The sequence below is a fragment of the Photinus pyralis genome, unplaced genomic scaffold (genome assembly GCF_008802855.1).
Source record: "Photinus pyralis isolate 1611_PpyrPB1 unplaced genomic scaffold, Ppyr1.3 Ppyr1.4_LG6, whole genome shotgun sequence".
Taxonomy (NCBI): Eukaryota; Metazoa; Arthropoda; class Insecta; order Coleoptera; family Lampyridae; genus Photinus; species Photinus pyralis.
Window position 1 is genome coordinate 23,748,984 of NW_022170663.1, and position 23,070 is coordinate 23,772,053.

At 37.9% G+C, this 23,070-nt stretch overlaps 1 protein-coding gene across 1 annotated transcript; it reads left to right on the forward strand.

The window, feature by feature from the left end:
- Positions 1–948: 948 nt before the first annotated feature.
- Positions 949–21,387, forward strand: LOC116173420 (putative 1-phosphatidylinositol 3-phosphate 5-kinase). Its single transcript, XM_031490888.1, has 16 exons — positions 949–1,370; positions 1,408–1,597; positions 1,644–1,908; positions 4,161–4,370; positions 4,417–4,628; positions 4,674–4,913; positions 14,049–14,237; positions 14,284–14,519; positions 14,570–14,837; positions 15,719–16,766; positions 17,060–17,473; positions 17,522–18,622; positions 20,122–20,375; positions 20,419–20,745; positions 20,793–20,954; positions 21,003–21,387. The coding sequence occupies exons 1-16, from the start codon at positions 1,047–1,049 to the stop codon at positions 21,197–21,199; spliced, it is 5,637 nt and encodes a 1,878-aa protein (XP_031346748.1). The 5' UTR covers positions 949–1,046; the 3' UTR covers positions 21,200–21,387.
- The last annotated feature ends 1,683 nt before the right edge of the window (positions 21,388–23,070 follow it).

Here is a 23,070-nt window from a genome sequence, read left to right on the forward strand (position 1 = left end):
AGAAAGTGGCGAAATTACTATACGGCATAGAACATTTCTAAAATTATACATCATTATGAGACAGGGTAATGGCACCCCCGCCAATTTAGGTCGGCGGATAATTGGTACTTATACGGGTTTCCTAGATTGCGGTGTCACTAGCTATGAGAGGCCTAAAACCCAGGGTGGGCCCTCCCACATTATTTATCTGTTTGTGGTGTAATGTGCTGCCTATCGTATGCACCACCACAAGGTTATTTTATACAGTGGCACCACGCTCAGAAAGTCCCTGACAGGGCGTGTCCGAGGGCGCTAGAAATTTAGACCGTACATTCTGATGCAAAATTTAAAAACACTAAGGGAATTACATACCTTATCAGATCGTAGATCCAAGCTATATGCGTCTTGAAAAAGACGAGTTTGTATAAAACTGGAGACGGAAAACGTAAAATAAAGCAAATACAACAGGAAAAGTGTAAACTAAATTAACGTGAAGCGTCAACTGTCAAAACGGAATAATTAATAATTATGGCGCGGAATGTATCGCGTCGTTTTGCAGACTTTCTATTGGCCAGCCTGAATTATTTCAAAATTAGTTCGCATATTTTCCGGGGCTTTTCTAAGCATGGTGGCACTGTAACTTGAATCTTGTAAATTGAACACTATATTAAATTGGATGTTGTTATGAGAACTTATACATATGTTGCACAATATTGTACTTACTTATTTCTACAAGTGAAGTTTTACTTTTAATTTAATTTTGAAAGAGAAATAAAAGAGCATTCTGGTAGTTTGACAAGCAGTAAATATTGTATATACAACAGAAAGCAATAGAAGCTGTAATTTATACTTACGTGCGGAATAGGGCCTTGTGTTGTGATCCTTACTGTAGATGTACCGTGGCAAATATACAGGTGCATTAGACACAGTTGTCGCATCTGTGTGCAGGTAGACACTAGACACAACCAAACACCTGTTAAATGTCAGATCAATCTAACCTCAATGATAGCAAATATAACTAATTTTTATGATTTATTTTAAATAATTTGTAAGGCCGTAGCCTTAACATGAACAAAAATTTACAATCACCTACAAAATTAACGGAATTTGCTCCATTACAATCGGAAGAAAAGCAACAAAGTGTCGGTCAGTTTATATCGAAGCTTTTTAAACTAAACAAAACTTCGCCCACAACTGACAATGCATCCATCAACACGGAGAAACCGCTTGACAATACCTCACAAGAATCGTTACCGACATGGGCAATCGAATCGACGCAAGAAAACTGTGAAGCACGTAACGATTATTACTACCAGGTGGACGTGAACGAAGGGAGGAGCTTGCCTAATGTTCTTAAACGTATTAGCAATTTACTAGCATTGAAGAGTACAGTAAGTAGACCATTTGTCTGTATTAATTCTCGTGTAGAATTTGCAAGCGTACTCGGACACCGAACTGAAACAATATTGGATGCCAGATTCTGTAAGCAAAGAGTGTTACGAGTGCGGGGAGAAGTTTACAACATTCCGCCGCCGTCACCATTGTAGAGTTTGCGGGCAAATTTTCTGTTCACAATGTTGCAGTCAGCAAATTCCCGGGAAGATATTCGGGTGCACAGGTTAGTACATTGTGCAGTGTAAAATATGCTCACTCGCCATTTTTAGGTGATCTCAGGGTGTGCACTTACTGCTGTAAGGTGGTGCTTTCGTACTTGCAATCGCCCGACGTAGGTGCAGATCTAACGGCCGATCTCAAAGCGCTACAAGAAAATTTATTAAATAAGTATGGGGCAAATTCACCAGTCGGAAACTCGGTCTTAGGGATTGGTGCTATTCTGAATCCTATATCAAATAGCTCATTAGAGACTGGGGGTACGTTGAGAAGGAAAATATCTCTCGGTTATCAAGAGGAGAAGTTTGCGATTGGACGGTAGTAACAGTTGCACAGAGGTACATTGTCTTGTAAAATTAGTGGCCTTCGGATAGTAAAACTGTGGCAGAGCCTATGGGTTGCACCTTTTTGCTTTTGTCAAAGTTTGATTTCTTGGTGTGGAGGGTACCAATTGTGGTCACTACTTCATGTTCCTGAAGCAAATTACTGTGGTATAACATTTGCTTTAATGTGTTGTTGTATACAGGGTGTTACATATAAGTATGTAAAAAAAAATTAGGTGGTATAGAGGGGATCAAAACGAGCATTTTTCGAAATAAACCAAGGATCCAACATGTTTCGTTTGGGAGCCACTCCCAAAAAAGTGGTGCAATTTGCATTTCTTCTTTAATTTTTTTCTGGGCAACCATAAGAGTTAGACTGGTTTTCGGGTATGCCCTTTCCAATTTTGCAACAATGTTTTTAAAATTCCTACCATGAAAGAGCGCACCCCTAAGTGAGGGTGTGAAAAAAATTCTGATTTCGACGAAATTTCGTATCCGGGAGGTTTTTGAACATGAAAACCATGAATCTAAAAAAAATTCCACTGCAATTCTTGTCCGGACAACGAAAATGGAGAGAATTCTACGAAATTTGTTATGTACATACTTGATGAGTTAAGGAACTAGTTATTAATTTAACTAGAGTTCCATTACAATCAATTAGCATTATTCCAAGTATAATATCGACTTATCGTTCATTCTCTCTTCCTTAAAAGTTAAGAAAAATTCTCTTTACTGCGCCAATTTTTATTTTGTTCCTCTTCGTTAATGTTCTCAATTCGACCTGGGCGTTCCAGTACAATCGTAAGTATACAGTTTTATAATTTCACCACTTTCACCATCAAATACAACTCCTTCCTTAAAAAAATGTCAGATAACTCACCAATCACAATTAGACTTGATAACACTAGCTTCGAAGGAACGCGTCCCCACTTAGTCAAAATAACGCTCACATCGTAAAACAACTGCTTTAATTAACTTTCGTCCAATAAGACTCCTAACGCAAACGACCACATTTTAACACGTAATTTCACGTTACACAATCAAATACTCGGCTTCATCCTACTGCTGAATTCTAACGCATGCGCTTCGCCTTAAGGCCAATTCACATTATTGGTGACGTCACGGGATTGTGTCATTCCGAACATAACACACGGTGCGGTCAATTATGATAGCGTATATGTATTTCCTAAGGTTGATTCACATTATTGGTCAGGCCACGGTCAGAACATGTTCAAAGAAATATAAGCTACAATAATTGACCGCACTATGATCTGATCATGACGTGACCGATAATGTGAATCAGGCTTTATAAAGCCCTGATCGACGGTGGGGATGATTGTTTCACACTGCGTGGGGGAAAACGCCGCGTTGATTTTATTGACATCACGCCATGTAGATTTTACTTATAACTGTGGTGTGATGCGTATCCGTTACCATATGTTCCACCACATATTATTAACTCCTTAAGGTATTTAGAATATTTTTTCAAATTTAACTTGTTTCAATCGATCGCTTGGGCACGGTATTTGTCACCTGGCCCTGAGTGCCTATTTTTAATTCAGTTTTATTGTTTGAGTAATGTTGAATAAACTTGTTTCATCTGTAAATGATTAGCGGATTAGCTTGAGAAATGTACGCCCTCAGCGGGAAGTGCTGAACTATGTGTTTCATTGCCTGTTTCGCAGTGCCACAGTTACAGGAAGCTGAAGGAAGCTTACCCCATTTGTGCAGGGAATCGGCGCATCTTCAGTAGTTTCCAATAAGGATTATAGTACAGAACTCGAGTAACAATTAGTACTCCTATCTCTGAGAATTCATCATTAAAAGGCGTCCCGAAAAGTAAACTGCTGTAATTGTGCCAAGGGGAATCGGCTTGTGCGTGGTATTTTGTTTGTCTATTTTGGCATATGGGTGTCTGTTAGTCAATCTGGAAACAATATTTTATTGAATTACACCAGAAATGAATGATTTAGATAATAGATATCTGATGATATATTAACAGGCAATTTTATCATACACCTGAGATAGTGAAAAGTATAAAGATCAAAACATTTTTATTTTTATCATGTTTTTGTAATAAATAACATGTACTTACATATATCCAAATTCAAATGATTAATATTTAAGTCAAATACGTTTAGAAATTCAACTTTAACAAAGTCCAAGGGGGTTGATCGCCTATGGTACAGTTTGAGGGTCATTGATTTTACAAAAGACACCACGAAACTAACTAGTGACGCATTTTAGACCCGCTTCAGAAAGCTACATGTCTCCTGAAGAAAAATGCAAAGTTTTGCAAAACTCGGCCTCTTTACGTAGTCTCTACGAAGAAATATGCAGGCCTGCTTCGGGGGTTCCTCTGCAGATACACCGATATAGACTGAGGACGTACTCGGATTGTTTCCTAGGATCGGAATTAGTCGACTGGTTAATTTATCAGCAGAAAGCGAACTCAAGGTTTATACTTCTCACTTGATTACAATTTCTCAGTTAATACTTGCAGGGTTCAAGCTGTAGCTATCTGTCAGGCTTTACTCGAAGGTGCTTACATTGATTGCGTTTCGGAACCGAGTTGTTTTACCGATGGGTACGCACTTTATAAATTGGGCATACTTCCCAACGAGCCTCCAGTTGATATGCATACCTGTGATCTTCCAAATCAAGATGAGCCGATTTGGACCCGACAAGTACCTCAGGAATTAAGCAGTACTACAGGTAAATTCATATTGCAATCTGATTTAGTAATGAATAAAGTTTTAGATTCTGAAAGCGACAATGCTGTTCAAACCCCTTCAAATTCAACTCACTTTAAGTCTTCGTCTTCGTACATGTTAGATTTAAATTTGGAGTCCAACACTGTTTATTTATCGAAACCACCTCCGTCAGTACAAAATATTTATTCTCCAGTTGACTGTGATACTAGCTTAAAGAAAGACATTATCTGCGAGGAGCCACCAGCTGTGAATACTTCCGAGCAAAGAGAATTTGTACCTGAGTCAGGTAGTGAATTTTTTTATGCTTTATTCTAGAAGTCTTAGTATGCAAGTACTTGCTGTATAATATTTTTAAGGTACCAAAGTACCTATAATTTGTTGGGTACTTACGATGAGGTATTTTTCTGAATTCTAGCAAAATGTTGCTGTTGGATTTACATAACGAAATTAAAAAGGCACAAATATAATATCTCTTCGCTCATTTGTCGAAAATAGATACTGCACTTTACACAATCACATTCCTAATTGAATAAAAATGTGTAGGTACCTGGGCCACAGATAGTTCGTTTGGAAGTTTGAGATGGTACCTTGTATCTGTACATATATTTTTTAATTGCCATGAGTAGATAAGCAATGTATGTACGGGACCAGGAAGTGACGTCACACCAATCAGAATCGAGTATTTCGGTCACGTGGTCACGTGTGAGCCAATGGGAGCGCGTGAGTCTGCCATTTTGTGATGTCACATTTTTGCTGTTTTGCTTTGGTGTTTCGGGACCAGGAAACGCGTCACACCAATCAGAATGCATATTTCGGTCACGCATACCTTCCTACTGATTAGGATGTCCTGCTGATTCGGATATCCTGTTAACGACCGGACGCTGTTTCCTGCTGATAACCGGATGCTGCTTCCTATTCCCGCCATTTACGTTTCCGGCTGCTGATTAGAATTTACCGGATGTAAGTTTCCTGTTGACATGAACGGATGCCCGTCGATACATGAATTACGAATCTGCCGCTTTAGTCAACTGAGCTAGAAGGGGCGCGCGATTGCAGGGGCGTAGAGGGTGGCGTAATTCGCGTATCGATGGTTCAAATCCTCGATATAGATCGCCGCCTATGACGCGTTTCCTGGTCTATAAATACACGCGGGAAAATATGCTAGATATGATGTAGACAAAATTGCCGACAACAACCTCCCCATACTGCATTCTGATTGATGTGACGCGTTTCCTGATCCAACCCAAAATGTGACGCCACAAAATGGCCGACTCACGTGCTCCCATTGGCTCACACTTGACCACGTGATCGAAATACCGCATTCTGATTGGTGTGACGCGTTTCCTGGTCCCGAAACACGGGAAGCAAAACAGCCAAAATGTGACGTCACAAAATGGCCGACTCACGCGCTCCCATTGGCTCACACGTGACCACGTGACCGAAATACTCGATTCTGATTGGTGTGACGTCACTTCCTGGTCCCGTACATACATTGCTCATCTACTGCCATGTATATAAAAATTACAATATCAAACGAAACAGTTAAAGGTATACTTCTCATTTGTAATTTAAATATAAACGAAGTATAGCAGAGTGTTCGTGAGCACATTCATGAAACAGACGCATCCAGATACGCAATACGAGACTAAAACGTATTTACATGTGCGTTTAAATTGGTTATATTTAGTGGAAAAAGTGCTAAACATTGTTGCACAAGTGCTGCTTTTTCATACGCATCAACCATAGATCAAACAATTTTTAACACCAATCGGCCAGTTTAGAAGAGTTGTTTGTTGTTGACCTACTTACTTCCGAATTGATGTGCTTATGAAGAAAGTAGCCATTACCTAAAAAGCTTTTGTTGTTCGTTAACCGTATACACGGTGTCCATTTTTCGAGTGCCACTATGGGGATCTCGCTTACCTGAAGAGATAGAGTTGATTAAATGGGGGCAAAGTTGCGAATTTTCCTGGTGAATAATAATCTGAAAAGAAATTTAAAATATCTTTAGTAGTTTTGAAAATATTCCAAAAAAACGAAACTTTCTGACCTTCGTTTTTAATTTCTTCATGGTAAACTAATCGTATTAGACATTTCTAATTAACACATTATTCAGACACTTTTTAATTTTTTCGGAAGAGTGCTTTGGAAAAACAAAACGTTCTTTTATCGTGAACAAAAGTTTGACAGTTTGATCCATCTGTCTGGTTGGAGCTTTCGCAGGGAACTAGATTTTCATCTGAATAGAATTGAACCTTCGTTTTGCAAGAAAATTATAATTCAAATTAGAACAAAATACATAAGAATAAATAATATTTTCGCAATAAAACTAGCACAAACGTAAATGATACTACTTGAAATAAGTCAACCCTTTGTTCATAACAAAAGAACGTTTTGTTTTTCCAAAGCACTCTTCGCAGAAAATGAAATATGTAGTTTTAGGAAAAATGTGTTACTGAACCACCATGTGTGATATATCGTTGTAAAGAGAAAAAAAGACCTACTCTCAAAATGTCAAAATCCAAAACGGCGCCCATAAGAAAAATTAAAGTTGCCACGTGTTTGTCCGTCATCTTAAAAGTTATTTAAAACGGCATGCCATATTCGAAATCTCCATTAAAAAGTGTCTGAATAATGTGTTAATTAGAAATATCTAGAACGATTAGTTTACTATGAAAAAATTAAAAAACGAAAATCAGAAATTTTCTTTTTTTTGCCATATTTTCAAAACTACTCAAGATATTTAAAAATTTCTTTTCAGATTATTATTCAGCACAAAAATTCGCAACTTTGCCCTCATTTAACCAAATTTCTATCTCTTAAGATAAGCGAGATCCCCATAGTGGCACTCAAAAAATGGACACCGTGTATTTATGAAATAATTACCGTTCAAATCGAAAATTGCTACGGAAGGATATAAGATTTGTAGGAGGCCTTCGTCGTCATAATCCTGCCTTTGTCGTCGTTATACCTTTGCGTAATTATTTGGAAACTTAGTTCGTTTATCTGCTTTTTTACTGTTTGACGTCATTCAAAAGGTATGTTTGCACCACGTATTAAATAAACGAATTGCGTTTGCGTTTCTGTGAACAATCGTTTATATCGTTTGCGCGTAAGGCTTTGAAGATATTTTATAATTGAACTTATCATTAGGATTTTCATTCATTCAAATTGTCGAGGGGTAAACCGCAACCCAAATTTTGTACACTGATTTCCTATAAATATTAGATTTCCTCTGAGTTCCTTCGAGTTCTTCAGAGTTCATTTGATTTCTTCGGAGTTTCCCTGATTTCCTCCGAGTTCCTCCAACTTCCACGAAATACCTCTGATTTCCTTGGAATTCCCTCGATTTTCTTTTGGAGTTCCTGTGAGTTCCTCTGAGATTTTAAAGTTTTTTAATTATTTCATTGTTATTCCGTTGATTTAACAATTTCCTGGTAAGTAAAACCCGAGGTAAAACCATAAAAAAAATATAAAAGTGTCAAGTTAAAAAGTAATCGTAAACGATTTACATAAAGCGCATTTCCACTTGCATTCATTTCCCATTTGTAAGATGCAACTTCTGTTAAAATCGTAAAAATCCGGCCACAAATATGAAAGATAGCGTTGCACATGGGCAATCCATTGTTGACGTGCTACTTCAATTTCAGTTTATGAGAAGAATTTCATTTCAATGCTTTTCTAAATAAGAAAGTTGGAACTGCGCATGCGCAAACCTAAATTTTAAAACTAATGTTAGATTTTCCTTTGTTCCAAGCGCCTAAGTATCAAATTTCACTTAAATAGTTCCATAGATAAAAAGGTGGCACGCGCATGCGCAAAATAAAATTTTGAAACTGGCGCTAGATTTTCCTTAATTCCAAGTGCCTATGTATCACATTTCATTTAAATTCTTCCATAAATAAAAAAGTTGGCACTGCGCATGCGCAAAACCAAATTTTGAAATTGGCATTTGATTTTCCTTTATTCGAAGTGCTTATGTATCAAATTTCGTTTAAATTCTTCCATAAATAAAAAAGTTGGCACTGCGCATGCGCAAAACCAAATTTTGAAATTGGCGTTGGATTTTCCTTTATTCCAAGTGCCTATGTATCAAATTTCATTCAAATACTTTTATAAGTAAAAAAGTTTGCAATTCGGTTTATAAATGGTCGAGATGCGAAAAGGGTACTGTGAATTTTGAATCGATTCGATTCAACTTTTGGCATTGCGTATTATATGGCTAAATCTATGCCCATATTGAATTTCATGCAATTCAGTTCATAACTCACGGAGATGTAAAAGCGATCGAACACTTCTAAACAAAGTTATCGTTCACACGGACAGATAGATGGACAGACAGACAAAGGAACAGACGGAGAGACCAACCGGCAGGCGACAGATTGCAATGCAAAATTATAAACGATCTCTAGGATCGTTAATAAACGGCAAAAGGGTACAATTATGGAACATGTAAAAAACGGTTTTTTGTTTTTTTTTTACAATAACTTTTTTTGTAAGCGGTACAGAAAAAATTCCTTCCTTGGTACAAGACTCGACACCATAACGAACCAAATAGCGAAAAAAGTAGAACAATATCTCTTAAGATAAAGAACTAGTAGCGTCGCAAAACGAGCGGACGGACGGACGGACGGATAAAGACACGACCTTAGACGAAACACTATTTTATATTTTATGAGAAAAACTCATTATTAAATGAGAAAAATACCATAAACAAATAAAAAAATTAGTTAAGACCAAATTAAATAATAAAATGCAGCACGAGTTCCTTTGATTTCTTTAGAGTTCCCTTGATTTCCTCGGAGTTCCTGTGATTTCCTTGGAATTCCTCCTGAATACACATGGAATTCCTTGGAATTCTTAGCTTTCCTAGGAGTTCCCCCGGAATTCCTATGATTTCCCATAGATTTCCTCAACGTGTACACTGATTTCCCACCGCGGTTTACCCCTCGCAAATTGTGTATTGATTTAAGATAGATGTTTCAGTTGTGATCAAAAATTGCATAGAATGGCTTATTTTATTTAAATTGTAACCTATAACGTTTGCATCATAAGAAGAGATTTAAAGATATAATGCAGGTGACGTATCGATTTTGATACTGATGGGATATTTACAATGGACTTATTATGAATAATTTCGGACTTCTTCCGCAAATTTTTTCTATGGAAACGCTTAATTAATGTACCGTTCAAAGTGAAACTCTGCAGTGAGCAAAGGAGATGAGGTACGAGAAACTAACAATGCGCGCGATTAGCCCCATCCGTAGGCGCCAAACTACTCTAATATGGTAAGTGCGTTACTTTCGTCGGGAGGATTCATATTAAAGTAAAAAAACTTCTTCCCCTCCTCCCTCTCGGGGTACAGCTCGTGTAACAGTACGGGGAAAAATTCGTACAAGTTCGTATATTAAAGTTAGGGCGATAGGGCCGCGTAAAATCTAGCCAACCGAAAATCGTTCGTGGATTAATTTCAAACCCAAGAAATACTTCATGAAGTAATAAAGTAATTGTTCTATGCAACTTATTTTTTTTTATTCTTTATTTTATAGTGGGTGGAGTGTTAGCTAATTAGCTACTCTTCCCACTCGACCCCTTATCGTGTCAAATGAAGGTACCTACAAAGGGAAAATGCAATATTTCGGAGAATTTTTCTAAGGGATTAATTCTTCTTGTATTTAGTATTGTGTGTGTGTTCCAGGCGGCCTTTACATATTTATATGTAAAGAACTCCCCTTCCCCCTTTAATCATCTACCAAGAAGGTAAACGTTGATAAATATAACGTGCTACTAACGTTATAAATATTTACTAAGCTATTTCGGTTTTTAAAAATGCGCTTTATCTGCACTAGAATTGTGAACAATTCATACTTGTTTAAATTAATTTTCTATTTATGAGTATAAAAAGTAATATAATTTAAATTTGGAAGCACTCTTTGAAGGCCTATAAACAGAACTATATCGTTCTTCATATATTAACTTGTGAAAAAAGATTTAAGGTTTGGATTTAGAGAGTATAGGCAACTGGTGATGCACATGTAATTCAATGGGGCGTGCATTGCCTCTGAACTTCATTCACCATTCCATAAGCAAGGGGTGTATATGATCGGAAAAATATGCATTAGGTAGATAGATGTACAGAGCATAGTTTCCATACAATATAAACTGATATTTTGTCCATTAATATATGTTTAAAAAATCCAGAAAACATGCGTCAAAAGAGTTCATAGTTTAGGATTTAATTGCAAAAATTAGGGAGCATTTTAAGCAATACGGGTGTATGGGATCGGTAGCGTGAATACTTATCTATATTTTGGCAATTCATGTGAAGCTCAAAAGTTTTCATAAAAAAAGTGGTGAATGAAGTTCTGAAAAATGGGCATGTAAACTGGAGAAATGGAAATAAACTACGCAGCTGTGACTAATATCGCGGTCAACAGTGTAGCTTCTTTCTCACAGAGGGTGCCACCAAGAGTTTTATGAAATCAGTAAAAAATACGATAAAGATATGAAAATTTACGAGCAAAAAGAAACTAGCAGGCTATGTAAGTTGCCTATGCTAAATCATTTAGCGATTCTCTTTCAAGGTTGAACGAGCGTGCTTGTAATAGAATTTGCTGACAGCAAGAAAAAGATCGTTCACTGGTATATTTTTATTTTGTCAACTACTTGCTTGGAAATTTATTTGGTTTCTGTTTCCTATTCATTGCAAAAGGTACCTCCTCTACCTATCGTTTTATGAAATAAATAATAGAAATGGGGATAAGGTAACATTCCTTTACAACAAATATCAAAATTTTACGTAATTTTTAGAACAAAGGCCTGTTGTATATTGTTGTTGATGTCTGGCAAGATGCGACCTTGTGTGGGTGTTTATTTGTAATGCGATTTGTTTGACCGTCTTCCCTATTCTTTATCTTTGCCGATTGCAGATTAAAATACCGTAATTTATAATCCATACCTTGTTGCAAATTAAATTTTTTGAACTTCAATAGTTCCATTGAATAAAGCTCTTTATTCAATGATAGTACCTATTACATATTAGTATTAGTTTAGTCAGTTTAGTGTAATGTGTAATAATTGACCTATACAGGGTGATTCAAATTCAAAGGCCACCATGGGGATCTCGGGAACTGTAAGAGATAGGTAGAGGTAGTTTACATTTGACAAAGTTACCCTTGATGGTAACATCATCTATTTTTAATAAGAAATAACATTAATTCGTAAAAACGCAAGAAACTACTTACGTACGTTACTTAAGACAAAGGCAAAAAAGGTATTTTACAAGCATTAAAAAAATTGATGTGTACATTTTTGAAATCAGAAAAAAATTCTCTATCAAATGACACAAAAAGTAAAAATTACTTCCATAAGAAACAAAGTTGATCATAGTTAACGGGACCCGGAGACGAAACAAACTTCAAATTTAAAAGTAGCATCTTGTAGAGGGAAAAAAGTGGCCATAATAATGTGTCATTTATTATTAAATATCTTTTCGCACTCCTTCGTTCTAAATCGCGTTTTCCCAATAAAACACGAACGTCAGGAACGTCAATTTTACAATTGACTATCTACTTTCGCGCACTAGTGCCTAAAAATTCAACGAAATTATCTATTTAGTGCGGATCATAAACTAATAAGTAGTATGATGGAAGAGTAAAAAAGAAAATATAAATACACTTTACATCATTCCCTGTAGTACAGGGGCAAAAATAAGCTTAAACCAGAAGTTTTGAACAATAAATTGACATTTTAAATTTTTAGATTTCTACTTTATCGGCATAGAGGACTTGATTTTTCAAAAGGATTATAATGTCGCAAAAATCTCGCGAAAAGGATTTGAATTTATGTAAATTCGATTTAACTAATCCGTGCAAAAAATAGAATACATGTTACGTGCGTGAACAGTATTTGCTTGATTCGCGCGAGATGCGTCGCTCGTGCGCGTTGCGCACTCGCGCCGCCAAACTTCGCGCTCATCTGCAAAATAACTGTTCCCGTACTAATAATGTAAATAACTATTGTAAACAACTACAATTAACTTCAGTAAAAAACAAAAACTATTTTCAAAATCTCGTTTTTTCCGGATATCTCCGAAAGTAGTCAGAATTTTCAGTTTCAAAACTGTTTTTGTTAAGCATCAAAATACACAACTTTGCCAAATTTACCACCTACCTATCTCTTTACAGTTCCCGAGATACCCATGGATGGTGGCCCTCGAATTTGAATCAGCCTGTATATTACTAATTTACAAAAGACCATCCCTCGAATGTAAGACATGGGAAACAAATGTATAAACGGCTAAAAAATCGGTATACCGTATGTCCCCGGATTGACTTTACAAGAAGAAAAACTTTTACTATACTTTTTGACAAAAATGCATTCTCCATAAAAGCTTTTGCTTGTTCTAATTCGAAATTTCCCTACCGTTTCAGAGAAAAAAACAAAAAAAAAACGAAAATATGGTTGAACTTTTTCCAAGTCCTAAAAGTCAAAACGCGTCTCTACTGTAATAACATTTCGTTAGTTACAAAGTCTTCGTTACCTGTTATGTGAATAGGCACTAGGATCGTTATAAACAAACACACTTCGTAATGACATTGAATAAAAACCTCTTTATTCAATGGTAACAATGAAAAAGAATTGAATTTCCAAAGGTGTTTTCTTTGAAATGTCGGCGTTTTACCGTTAAGTGAAGGAATCAAGAGTTTTACTGAGGGCCCTTCCAAACAAAAAGCCCCTGTCGCCACTTGTGAACCAATTTTACGATCTTAATTTTGAAAGTCCCCCATGCCAATAATTACGCGATTTTTACTTCATACGTTACGTTACAAGCGGTTCATTATTCTCCTCAAGTTATGTGTGGTAGAGCGCTAATTATAATTTTGTTAACCTAGCAGTCTATAAGGAGCCGTGAACGACCTTGCGTTTGTGTTTTGTATCTTCTTGTCGTGTGGTTATGCAAATCAAATTGCATTTTTTTTAAAGCTCCCTCTGTGTTGTTTAGGGCCCACTTAAAGAGAGTATAATTATTTAAATATTTGTATAGAAAACTGCTGTAGTTACGCTATTCATTATTAGGTACCAGCACATTCTAACGAAAAAAACTTTGTCCTTTACTATGGGTACTTCTCTTTTCAGGCAATCCCAGCCTTAAACTAATTACAAGGGAATGATTCTGATAGTTAGTGACCTGTGTAGATAAAGACGTTGCGATAATTAAAAAGTAGTTATTAAATAAACAAAGTCAGTTTGAATTATTATAATGGAAGAAATTGATATAAATTGTTGGTCAGTTATGACAAAGTCTCTAGGTAAATGTCTGTGCCATTTTTAGTCATGCATACTAATATCAAGATGCAGGTGAAACTTCAATGTCCAGTAAGTCTGCGCATATGGAAGTTAATTTTGAATTGTTTTCTAGGCTGGCACAAACCTTCGCACTTGCGGGAGGAGAACGGGGAAAAATTTGTTTATAATGTTATAACGAATACCTATAAACAACACGAAGAAGGTTTATTAAAGCAACTTCTTTCCATTCACGGTCTGTCCGTTTCGTGGGTGGACACAATAATTAAATTGACGCACGAAATCGTAGACTTAATTCGGCCAGGTTTGTATTGCAAACCTAAGACAGTAACTAAACGCTCATTTGGCAGATAAGAATCATGACGCAGAGGACATAGACGTACTTCGATACGTCCAATTTAAAAAAGTAAGCGGGGGTGCGCGTACGGACAGTCAATTGGTTGGCGGTATCGTGTGCAGCAAAAATATCGCCCATAAGTATATGTCGACGAAATTGGAGAATCCGAAAATACTAATCCTCCAATGTTCCCTCGTTTATCAAAGGACGGAAGGGCGTCTCATGTCCCTCGAACCAATTCTAATGCAGGTCAGTCCCTCTATACGTCGCGATCCATAGTAATCGTGTGCGTTACATAGGAGCACGAATATCTTCGAAACGTAGTCGCCCGAATAATAGCGTTACAGCCCGACGTCATTCTGGTGCAACGGAACGTGTCGAGATTGGCGCAGGACTTGTTACTCGCTCAGGGGATGACGTTAGTGCTAAATGTGAAGCAGACCGTTTTGGAGAGATTGGCGAGGTGTACACAGGCCGATCTCGTGACTTCTATGGATGCGCATATCGGCCGACCAAGGTTGGGTACATGCAAGTCATTTTATTTGAAAACGTTCGATATAGAGCGAGGTAATTTAATGAACATGTTCCTTATAGGTTGCCTCATCATAAATAGACGAATCACTTTTGAGGGCGTCTACATCAGATATTGCGATTTAGTCATTCATTTTTAGAACACTACTTTCGTGGTTTCAGGTTATAGAGGGATTTGTATGGTACCAACAGCATTTGTCATAGGTGGGATTATTGTCCGGTCCTGTGTGTTGGTCTGTTGGATTACGCTCTGTGGGTGTATGAAGTGTGCGCGTCATTGGCGAGTCGCGATTTAGCATTGAAAACGTTTTCATAATAATAATAAATACAGGGTGTTTCGAAATCCGCGCACACGGACTATGGAATGGTGTTATACGACAAAAACTAAACAAACAGTTCCTCTATCAGTTTTCCATCAGACCGCTATTTTTCGAGCTACCGCGGTTTTAAAAATCTCCGCCCCCCCTACGCTGCGCCACTGGTTAAACTTAATAATAACACATTTTTAAAAACAAAAGAAGGTTCAAAATAAACTATAATTAGGACGAGTACGTAATTACAACAGTTGTTCAAAATGTCCGCCGTCTGCTAGTAAACAAGCTTCAGCACGTCGAAAAAAAAAAGTGCCGGTCTGATCAAAAACTGGTAGAGGAACTTTTTATTCAGTTTTCGTTGTACAACACCATCCCACAGTCCGTGTGCGCGAATTTCGAAACACAAGAGTTTTTACGGAGTGAAGAGATTTTCACCATGGTGTACGGATGATAAAAGTAAAGCTTCTGCTACAGAGTGTACGAAATATGTAATCACTACGTACAGACAATGCAAATAAATTAAATATAGTCAACCTGTTGAGGCAACTTATCTATTATAAGGGCCTTGTGTTAAAATGTAGTTAATGGTACTTTCTCTTACAGGTGGCTGTAAAACGCTAATGTTTTTTGAAGGCTTACCATTGTCTCACTTAGGAGCTACAGTATTACTAAGAGGCGCTTCACTCAAAGAACTCGAATCAATAAAACAGATCTCTAGACTCTTACTATTCGCGTCGTATAATTGGAGGTTAGAAAAGTCATTCCTTATGGACGAGTTTGCACAACCACCAAACTCCAAGGAGGAATTTTTCGACGACAGTAAGGAAAACTCTCCCGACCTGCCCATAAGTAAAATACCCATATCTGACTCTGACAATAAATCTAAATTGGAGTTGTTTTCTGACAGTGAAAATGACGCCGAGTTCTTTAGTATGAACACGCGAAGTGACTCGTATACTGCCACTAGCAACAATACGACGAAATCGGAACGTGCCGAAAGAGTGTCCGAGGATCGGAAGGTAACACCGGAATCGACTAGCGATTTTAGTGACCCTCTGCTCTCTTGCAATTTGGAAGATGACGTATTTAAGTCTAATAATGTCGAGAAATTTTCCGTGGCAGAGTTGCCGTTTTCGAATACATTCCGTAAAGCCCTGGACGATACGATCCTTTGCATTTCCCCGTACATTGTCTTTACGATTCCCTATTTAGAGACCGACTCTGGACGCAAATGCAAGTTGCGCAACTTTTTCCCGCCCGAACTATATTTAAGCCAGCAAATTGAGAAGAAGAAGAAGGTTAAGAGTAAAGATGTGGCGGCGAACGAAGGCTGTAATTTGCACAATTCTCACAATTTGCACCTGAAACCGTCACATCCTTTTATTACGGAGAGGATACGGAGAAGCGCCGATAGTAACGAATTTCAGAGTATGCTAGCGCATTTTCGAGCTTGCGGTGGCCGATTGGAGCATAAAGATGCGGTCGTTCGCGATGATGACAAAGAGAATAGACATAACGAGACGAAACACGTGCCCGAATACGAAAGTAATCATTTAGACGCTTTGGATCTGCTGAGTCATCAGAAGTTGGGGGTGTTGTTTTGCAGTTTCAGTCACCTTTCCAATAATGCGCCGGCATTTTGCGTAAAGATGTAAGATCACGTTAAATGAAGTCAGTCTAGCTAATATTTAAAAATTTTTGTTTTTCCGAGAGATCTAATTTTTAATTTTCCTTTGGGTCAAGGGCAAACAGAATAGTTTGTCTCACATTCTACACCTGCTTATATAATAATCGCAGCTAAATCACAATGATAGATTTTTCAAGCCCACCCTGAATCTTTTTCCTAAACTTCTTCCAAATATTTTTTTTTTTAATTGCAAAGCTAGACTAACTCCATTATTCGCCATTGCGTGGCTTCTGGTCAATTTCAATCAGGTATTCTAGGGTTGTGGCCATGGAATTTTATGGTGTAAATGACATTCCCTTGGGCTGCTTTTTGGAGAGATACTGCTTCAGGTCGACATATAAATGCGCTTCTAATACATGCGACTCGCCGATGCTAAAGCACATTCGCCGCTTTGTTCACAACGGCGGCTGTTTGAGTCTCTTTCTGAACAGTTTCGAGAATGAATTCGAAGAGAGTGGAATCGTCATGTGGAGTTGGTGCAGCAAGTGCCACAAAGTATCGCCCGTAGTCCCGATGTCCAACGACACTTGGTCGTTCTCGTTCGCCAAGTACTTGGAGCTAAGGTTCTACGGTGGTCTTTACACTCGAAGGGGAAGCGCGGGATGCTCCCACAGTTTGCATCACGATCATTTTCAATATTTCGGTTATAAGAATCTCGTAGCGTCTTTTAAGTAAGTCGAAATTTCGGTGTGTAACCTTTTAAATTGTAATTGCAACAGGTATACACCGGTGCAACTTTGGGAAATTTCACTACCGCCTACGCTAATTACAATTTTGTACAACGTCGTTGAACAACAAAGCAAGCTTATCGACGAAATAAAAACGCTTGCGTTAAAAGGTCACGAAATTTACAATCTAATCAACGATAGACTTCTAATTTTTTCAACGGATATCGAGGGATGTAGCGCTTTAAAACAAATTTTAGCGAAAGAGCAGTTGAATTTCAAGCAAAAGATCGAAGAGGTGCAATTAAAGTTGACATCACCGACGTTGGAAAGCAAAGATCTCCTCTTCGATGGCGAAGACGAGGATAATCGAAAGCAGATTGCGGTGTGGAGAATTGAAGACGTAATAATCAGAATAAAGCGTTTGATTTTGGAGTGCGTTGAGCAGTGGAACGTACGGTTGGCTGACCTTGCGAAGAAACGGGAATCTGACAAGAAAAAGGAGAAGGTGGTGTCAGTTGATTTGGATAGTCCGGAAGTCGTCGAAGCCCAGCCGTTGATGGTATCACAACCAGTTGAAGCTAAAGTTGACCATCCGACTTCCAGTGGATTATCAACGAAAAAAATTAAGAGTTTAGATCAAGGGGATGACGAAAACGTTTCGTCCTCGCCGAAAATACACCACCGGTCTCAATCAGATGGTACAGCAATGTCTCAAATGGCACTATATGATGATTTCCAAGATAACAAAAAGGAAATAGACAAAAAGACGGTCAAAAACATTCTCTCACAGTTACTACCGTCATCGATTAATGTAACGCCCATCCAACTACCCTTTGGGATACAAGAGCACTACACCCTTCCGACAGGGGTATCCATACCAATAGTCGTTTATGAAAACGAACCTAGTTCGATTGTCGCCTACGCACTAAACTCGTTTGACTACAAAAGGTCGCTCGATGAAATGATGGGGAAGAAACCGCAAAGCGCCGAACAAAGTCCGAGTCCTGTTCACAAACGGAAGTCACAGTCCGATAAGGATCAGTCGGAGGGAGGAGATTCGTCTTCGAGTAGAATTCTGTCATTCCTCCGAAGTAAGGATTCGAAAAACGACTTACTGCACTCCGTACAAGTTGGAGCTGGAATTGAGTCAAGGTAAATATAAAAGTTCTGTTACAGATCTTTCACTCATCACCGATTGATGCATACCCTGTCAACTCTGTCATTAATTCATGATTGTTTTGATTGTCGCGTTTCTAGCTTTAATTGCTCTATCACTGACCACCAGCGGTCCCAAACAAGTACGCCAATGATAATAATATACACCATACTTTTTTTATTATTTGCCGTTATGCAGGTAAGCATGTAAAATATGCGTGCTAGATGGGACCAAAACATTTTCCAATCTACACCATCAGCCCAAAATGTTCCGTTTTGGAAATCCTCCCCCCCAAAGTCATCTTTCTTTACATTTATCTCGCTGCAATTTGGAACTGACGGCTTTACTTATTCGCAAAGGAATTTTATCTGCGCGCTCTAGCGAAAACCAGATTTTGTCCCCTCATTTGTGGGAGCAGAGTGTGCATTTACTTTTTGCGAGAGGTAAAGTACCTAATCAAAAACTCCCTACGGGAGGTAAAGTAATTTCTATGGAAACGTAAATGTGTTGGTCTGCAACCTATATTCTGGGGTTTCAGAAATGTGGTTAATTTTGGGTATTTGATGTCCATATTTTTCTGTACCTTGACTTTAATTGGTTCTCAATTGCAAATAGGGGTTGCTTTCTGCAACAAACTCTTCTCATAATCAGCGAATAGCAATTTGTTTTAAAAAAAATGTGTAATTCGAGCACTCGGAGGTAGAAAACAAGATAAGGTAAGTAATGCCGGTTTCAGCCCACTTTGATCTTAAGATCTGCGCACGCGACAAGTTCAAGGTCATTTGATTCATTTCTGTTTGTCGGGGGTAAGTTTAATCGGAATCGGAAATTTTAATTTTACACCAAAGTTTTGTTGCAACGAAAAACCGAGATCAAAAGTGTGATAAAATTGTATCATGTTCTTTTGATCGAGAGATTTTTTCAGGAAGCAACAAAATTGGAGTGAATTAAAATTAAAATTATCCTGATTTTAAAACCAAGATCGAGTGTATTTTAGGGAGATTAATAAAAGACAGTAAATTTTGCAATCACTATATATTTTACGCATTCCTACACGCATCTTTATCGCTGATAAAAAGCTACCTAGCTTTTAATGACTTAAAAAATCATCTGATTGGTTGGAATTTGAAACAATCACCAAGCTGATTGGTCCAATATTAATGGAGTGTAATCTACGGAAACAAGTCTGTTCATTAAAATCAGATCTTTTCCATAGAAACAGCTCTGTTCAGTAGAAAGTGGGTCCGTTTATAAGAATCAGGTTCGTTAAGCCAACCTGTTTCAGATAAACAGATCTTTTCTTTCCATAGACACACAGAACCGAATCGAATGACCTTGAACTTGGGGCATGCGCAGATCTCATGGTCAAAGTGGACTGAAGCCGACCTTACTTACCTACTGCTTTTGTTTCACTCACTGTATCAGTAACTTATATACAAAAAATTTGAAATTTGGACAACGTGAAACAGAAAATAATATTTTATCCTATTAATAGTCAAACAGAAGAATCCCCTCCCAGTTTGGAGAAGCAAGATGACGCAAGGAAGGGAAAACCGCTCCACATTGAAATCCAATTTTCCGACCACAACACAAACTTTTTCTGTCGTATTTACTACGCTGAACGTTTTGCATGGTTACGAAGTATCTTCGTACCAGACGGTGAGGAGGCCTTCACTCGCTCCCTTTCGCGATGCGTGCAGTGGAACGCGCAAGGGGGAAAATCAGGATCGACCTTCTGCAAAACTATGGGTATTGTTCCAAAATCCGAACACTTCCTAACCTTCACTTGTAGATGACCGCTTCGTACTCAAGGAGTTGCCCAAGTCCGAAATACAACTCTTTCTCGATTCTGCCCACAACTACTTCGACTACCTGCAGCGGTGTTTCGACTCGCGCCAGCCGACGCTGCTAGGTAAAATTGTGGGCATCTATCAAATTATCTACAGGAACGTTACGACGAACGCAACTTTGCGCACCAACCTGCTCGTCATGGAGAATTTATTTTACAATCGGAAGGTGACGCATAAGTTCGACTTGAAAGGTTCGATGCGAAATCGATTGGTCAATCCCGATAATCAGGAGGGAGAAATCGTTCTTCTGGACGAAAACTTACTAAAAAGTGAGTGACTGGTGTAGGTGATCAGTCGAATTGTACCTATTTTTCAGTGTCGTGCGAGACTCCCCTGTATATTTTGCCGCATTCCAAAGTAGTTTTAACCGCCGCGATTCATAATGACACAGAATTCTTATCGGAGCAATCCGTGATGGATTACTCCTTACTGGTGGGCTTAGATTCCGACAATAAAGAGCTTGTGCTTGGAATAATAGGTAATTAGTGTGAGTTTGAGCCTGAGGTGCATTACTTACTTCTTACAGATTATATTCGTACATTCACATGGGACAAAAAGTTGGAGACGATGGTGAAGAAGTCGGGGCTTTTGGGAGGTCAAGGGAAGTTGCCGACTATCATTTCACCAAAGGAGTATAGGAAACGGTTCATTGATGCGATGCATAGGTATTTTTTAATGGTGCCCGATCACTGGGCTGGTTTGGGAAGAGGGCTCGAATGTTAATTTTTAGCTTTAGATCAATTTTTTAAATGACAAATTTTTACAGCGCATGTACGTACTAGTTCCAAAGAATACTTAGGTTTATTGTAAAGAAATTTAACTTATCCTACTTTGTCAAATGCTAAAAGTAGCATGTTAGGTTTTGTAAGTGTAACAAATGTTGATATATAGTAAAGTGAATGCATTGAGAATGGTTTGCACTTACCTTTCCATTCCAAGACAACTTCAAGGTAAACAGGTAAAAATCTTTTTATTTGATGGTGAAGAGTAAAATCGATGCCCTACTCACAGATTGGTTAAACAAAGTGGACAAATCTGGGTTTGGTAGTTTAACTGTCGATTGGTTGGGGGAGACGGCGCCTTTCGATCAACTTAAATAACAAGTCTCAGTGGCATCCTCTATCTCACTATTACGATTTCCCTCTTCAGACTTAAATGAGTGATGGTTGTATTTCTCTGATCTCTGTCAGGGTAAGTTCAAGGAGGAGAGATTTCGATGGGCATTGGTCCCTATATCCGGGACGTGAGCTGGTGATTTTTCCCCGAGACGTGTTCAATGAAGATTATGGAACATTCGGGACCTGGAATGTACACATATTTTAGAACAGCAACGCTTCTTGGTTTGAGCGGTCGTCAAGAGAACATTTTGTTGTTGTTTTGTGTTATTTAATGCAGGTAGTAATTTTTGCATTTCTTTATCATTTATTTGTGTTCTGTATACATTTTTGTTTTTTTTTATAATTCAATCTTTGTTTTTGGATTGGACATGATTTAACCACAAGGTTATTCTTTGGAATCGATTTCATTTGTGGTGCTCAATTAAGATTTTCTTTGGTTACACGGTTTTGGCCCCAAGTTAAATTTATATATTCAATCATTTGTTTAATTCTATGGAAGTTATCTAACCGCTTGATGTGTGTATGGACTTGTTACCAGTCCCATGGGTGGGACCTCACTAACAAAAACTTGCAATATAGTGAGATATGAGTAGTGATTCAGTAATTTCCACATATTTTGCTGAATTTACCTTCCAAGACCATAGCTTTTTAATGTAGGGTTTTATTGCACCAAAGTGAGTGAAATTGTATTTGTATTACATAAGTAAATTGTAGGAAATTTTCTTAACTTTGTATATAAATGTTTTCATTGTAGCACAAATCAGAAAGGAGATATTGCTGAAAAATTGCAATTAGGTGTCATTTTTCTATGGCAAAGGAGGTTGCAAAATTGAAATTCGGAAAGAACACATACAAATTAGCTGAATTGTGGTGCTAAGGGTCCCTCGTTCGAATCCGGGTTCGGGCATGGATATCACATTTGTAAATGTATAGTGCGTTGGGTTGGTTGAGCAGCCTTGGCTTAAACCCCGCCCACTCAAAAATAAAGGCAACAAAAAAAAGAATTTCTAAATCAATAAAATCACTCATTTTCAAAACTCCTGAAAATCTCCTTTTTTTGAACCAAATGGACTATAAGGGGATTTTCTAGATATTGTAACATGAACAGTCGCAGACAACTCCCGATTCGAAATTTGACGGTAATCATTAATTTCGCTACTGTAATGATCTTAGGGGTCCCCGAACATCATATAATAATATAAATGGAAGATACGAGATAAATCAATTTAGTACAAAAACACATCTACGATCAATTTGGACAAAACAACCCTTAAAATGACAAATTGCATGTACAAAAACACATCAAAATGGTATGGCTGTACTCTACCATCGACTTCCATTAATTTAAAATGTACAAACGCAAGCAATATCCATGTTTAAGTCGATTATCTCAAACAAAACTGCACATACAACAGTAAGAACCGTTCGGCAGCGAGCACGAAAGAGACAGTAGGTAACATATACAGCGAAAAATTA

Coding starts and splice junctions, on each gene's coding strand:
- LOC116173420 (XM_031490888.1), top strand. CDS start 1,047: ATGAACAAAAATTTACAATCACCTACAAAATTAACGGAATTTGCTCCA. Junction 14,238..14,283: donor CGTAGACTTAATTCGGCCAG/GTTTGTATTGCA, acceptor CTCATTTGGCAG/ATAAGAATCATGACGCAGAG. Junction 14,520..14,569: donor TCGAACCAATTCTAATGCAG/GTCAGTCCCTCT, acceptor TGCGTTACATAG/GAGCACGAATATCTTCGAAA.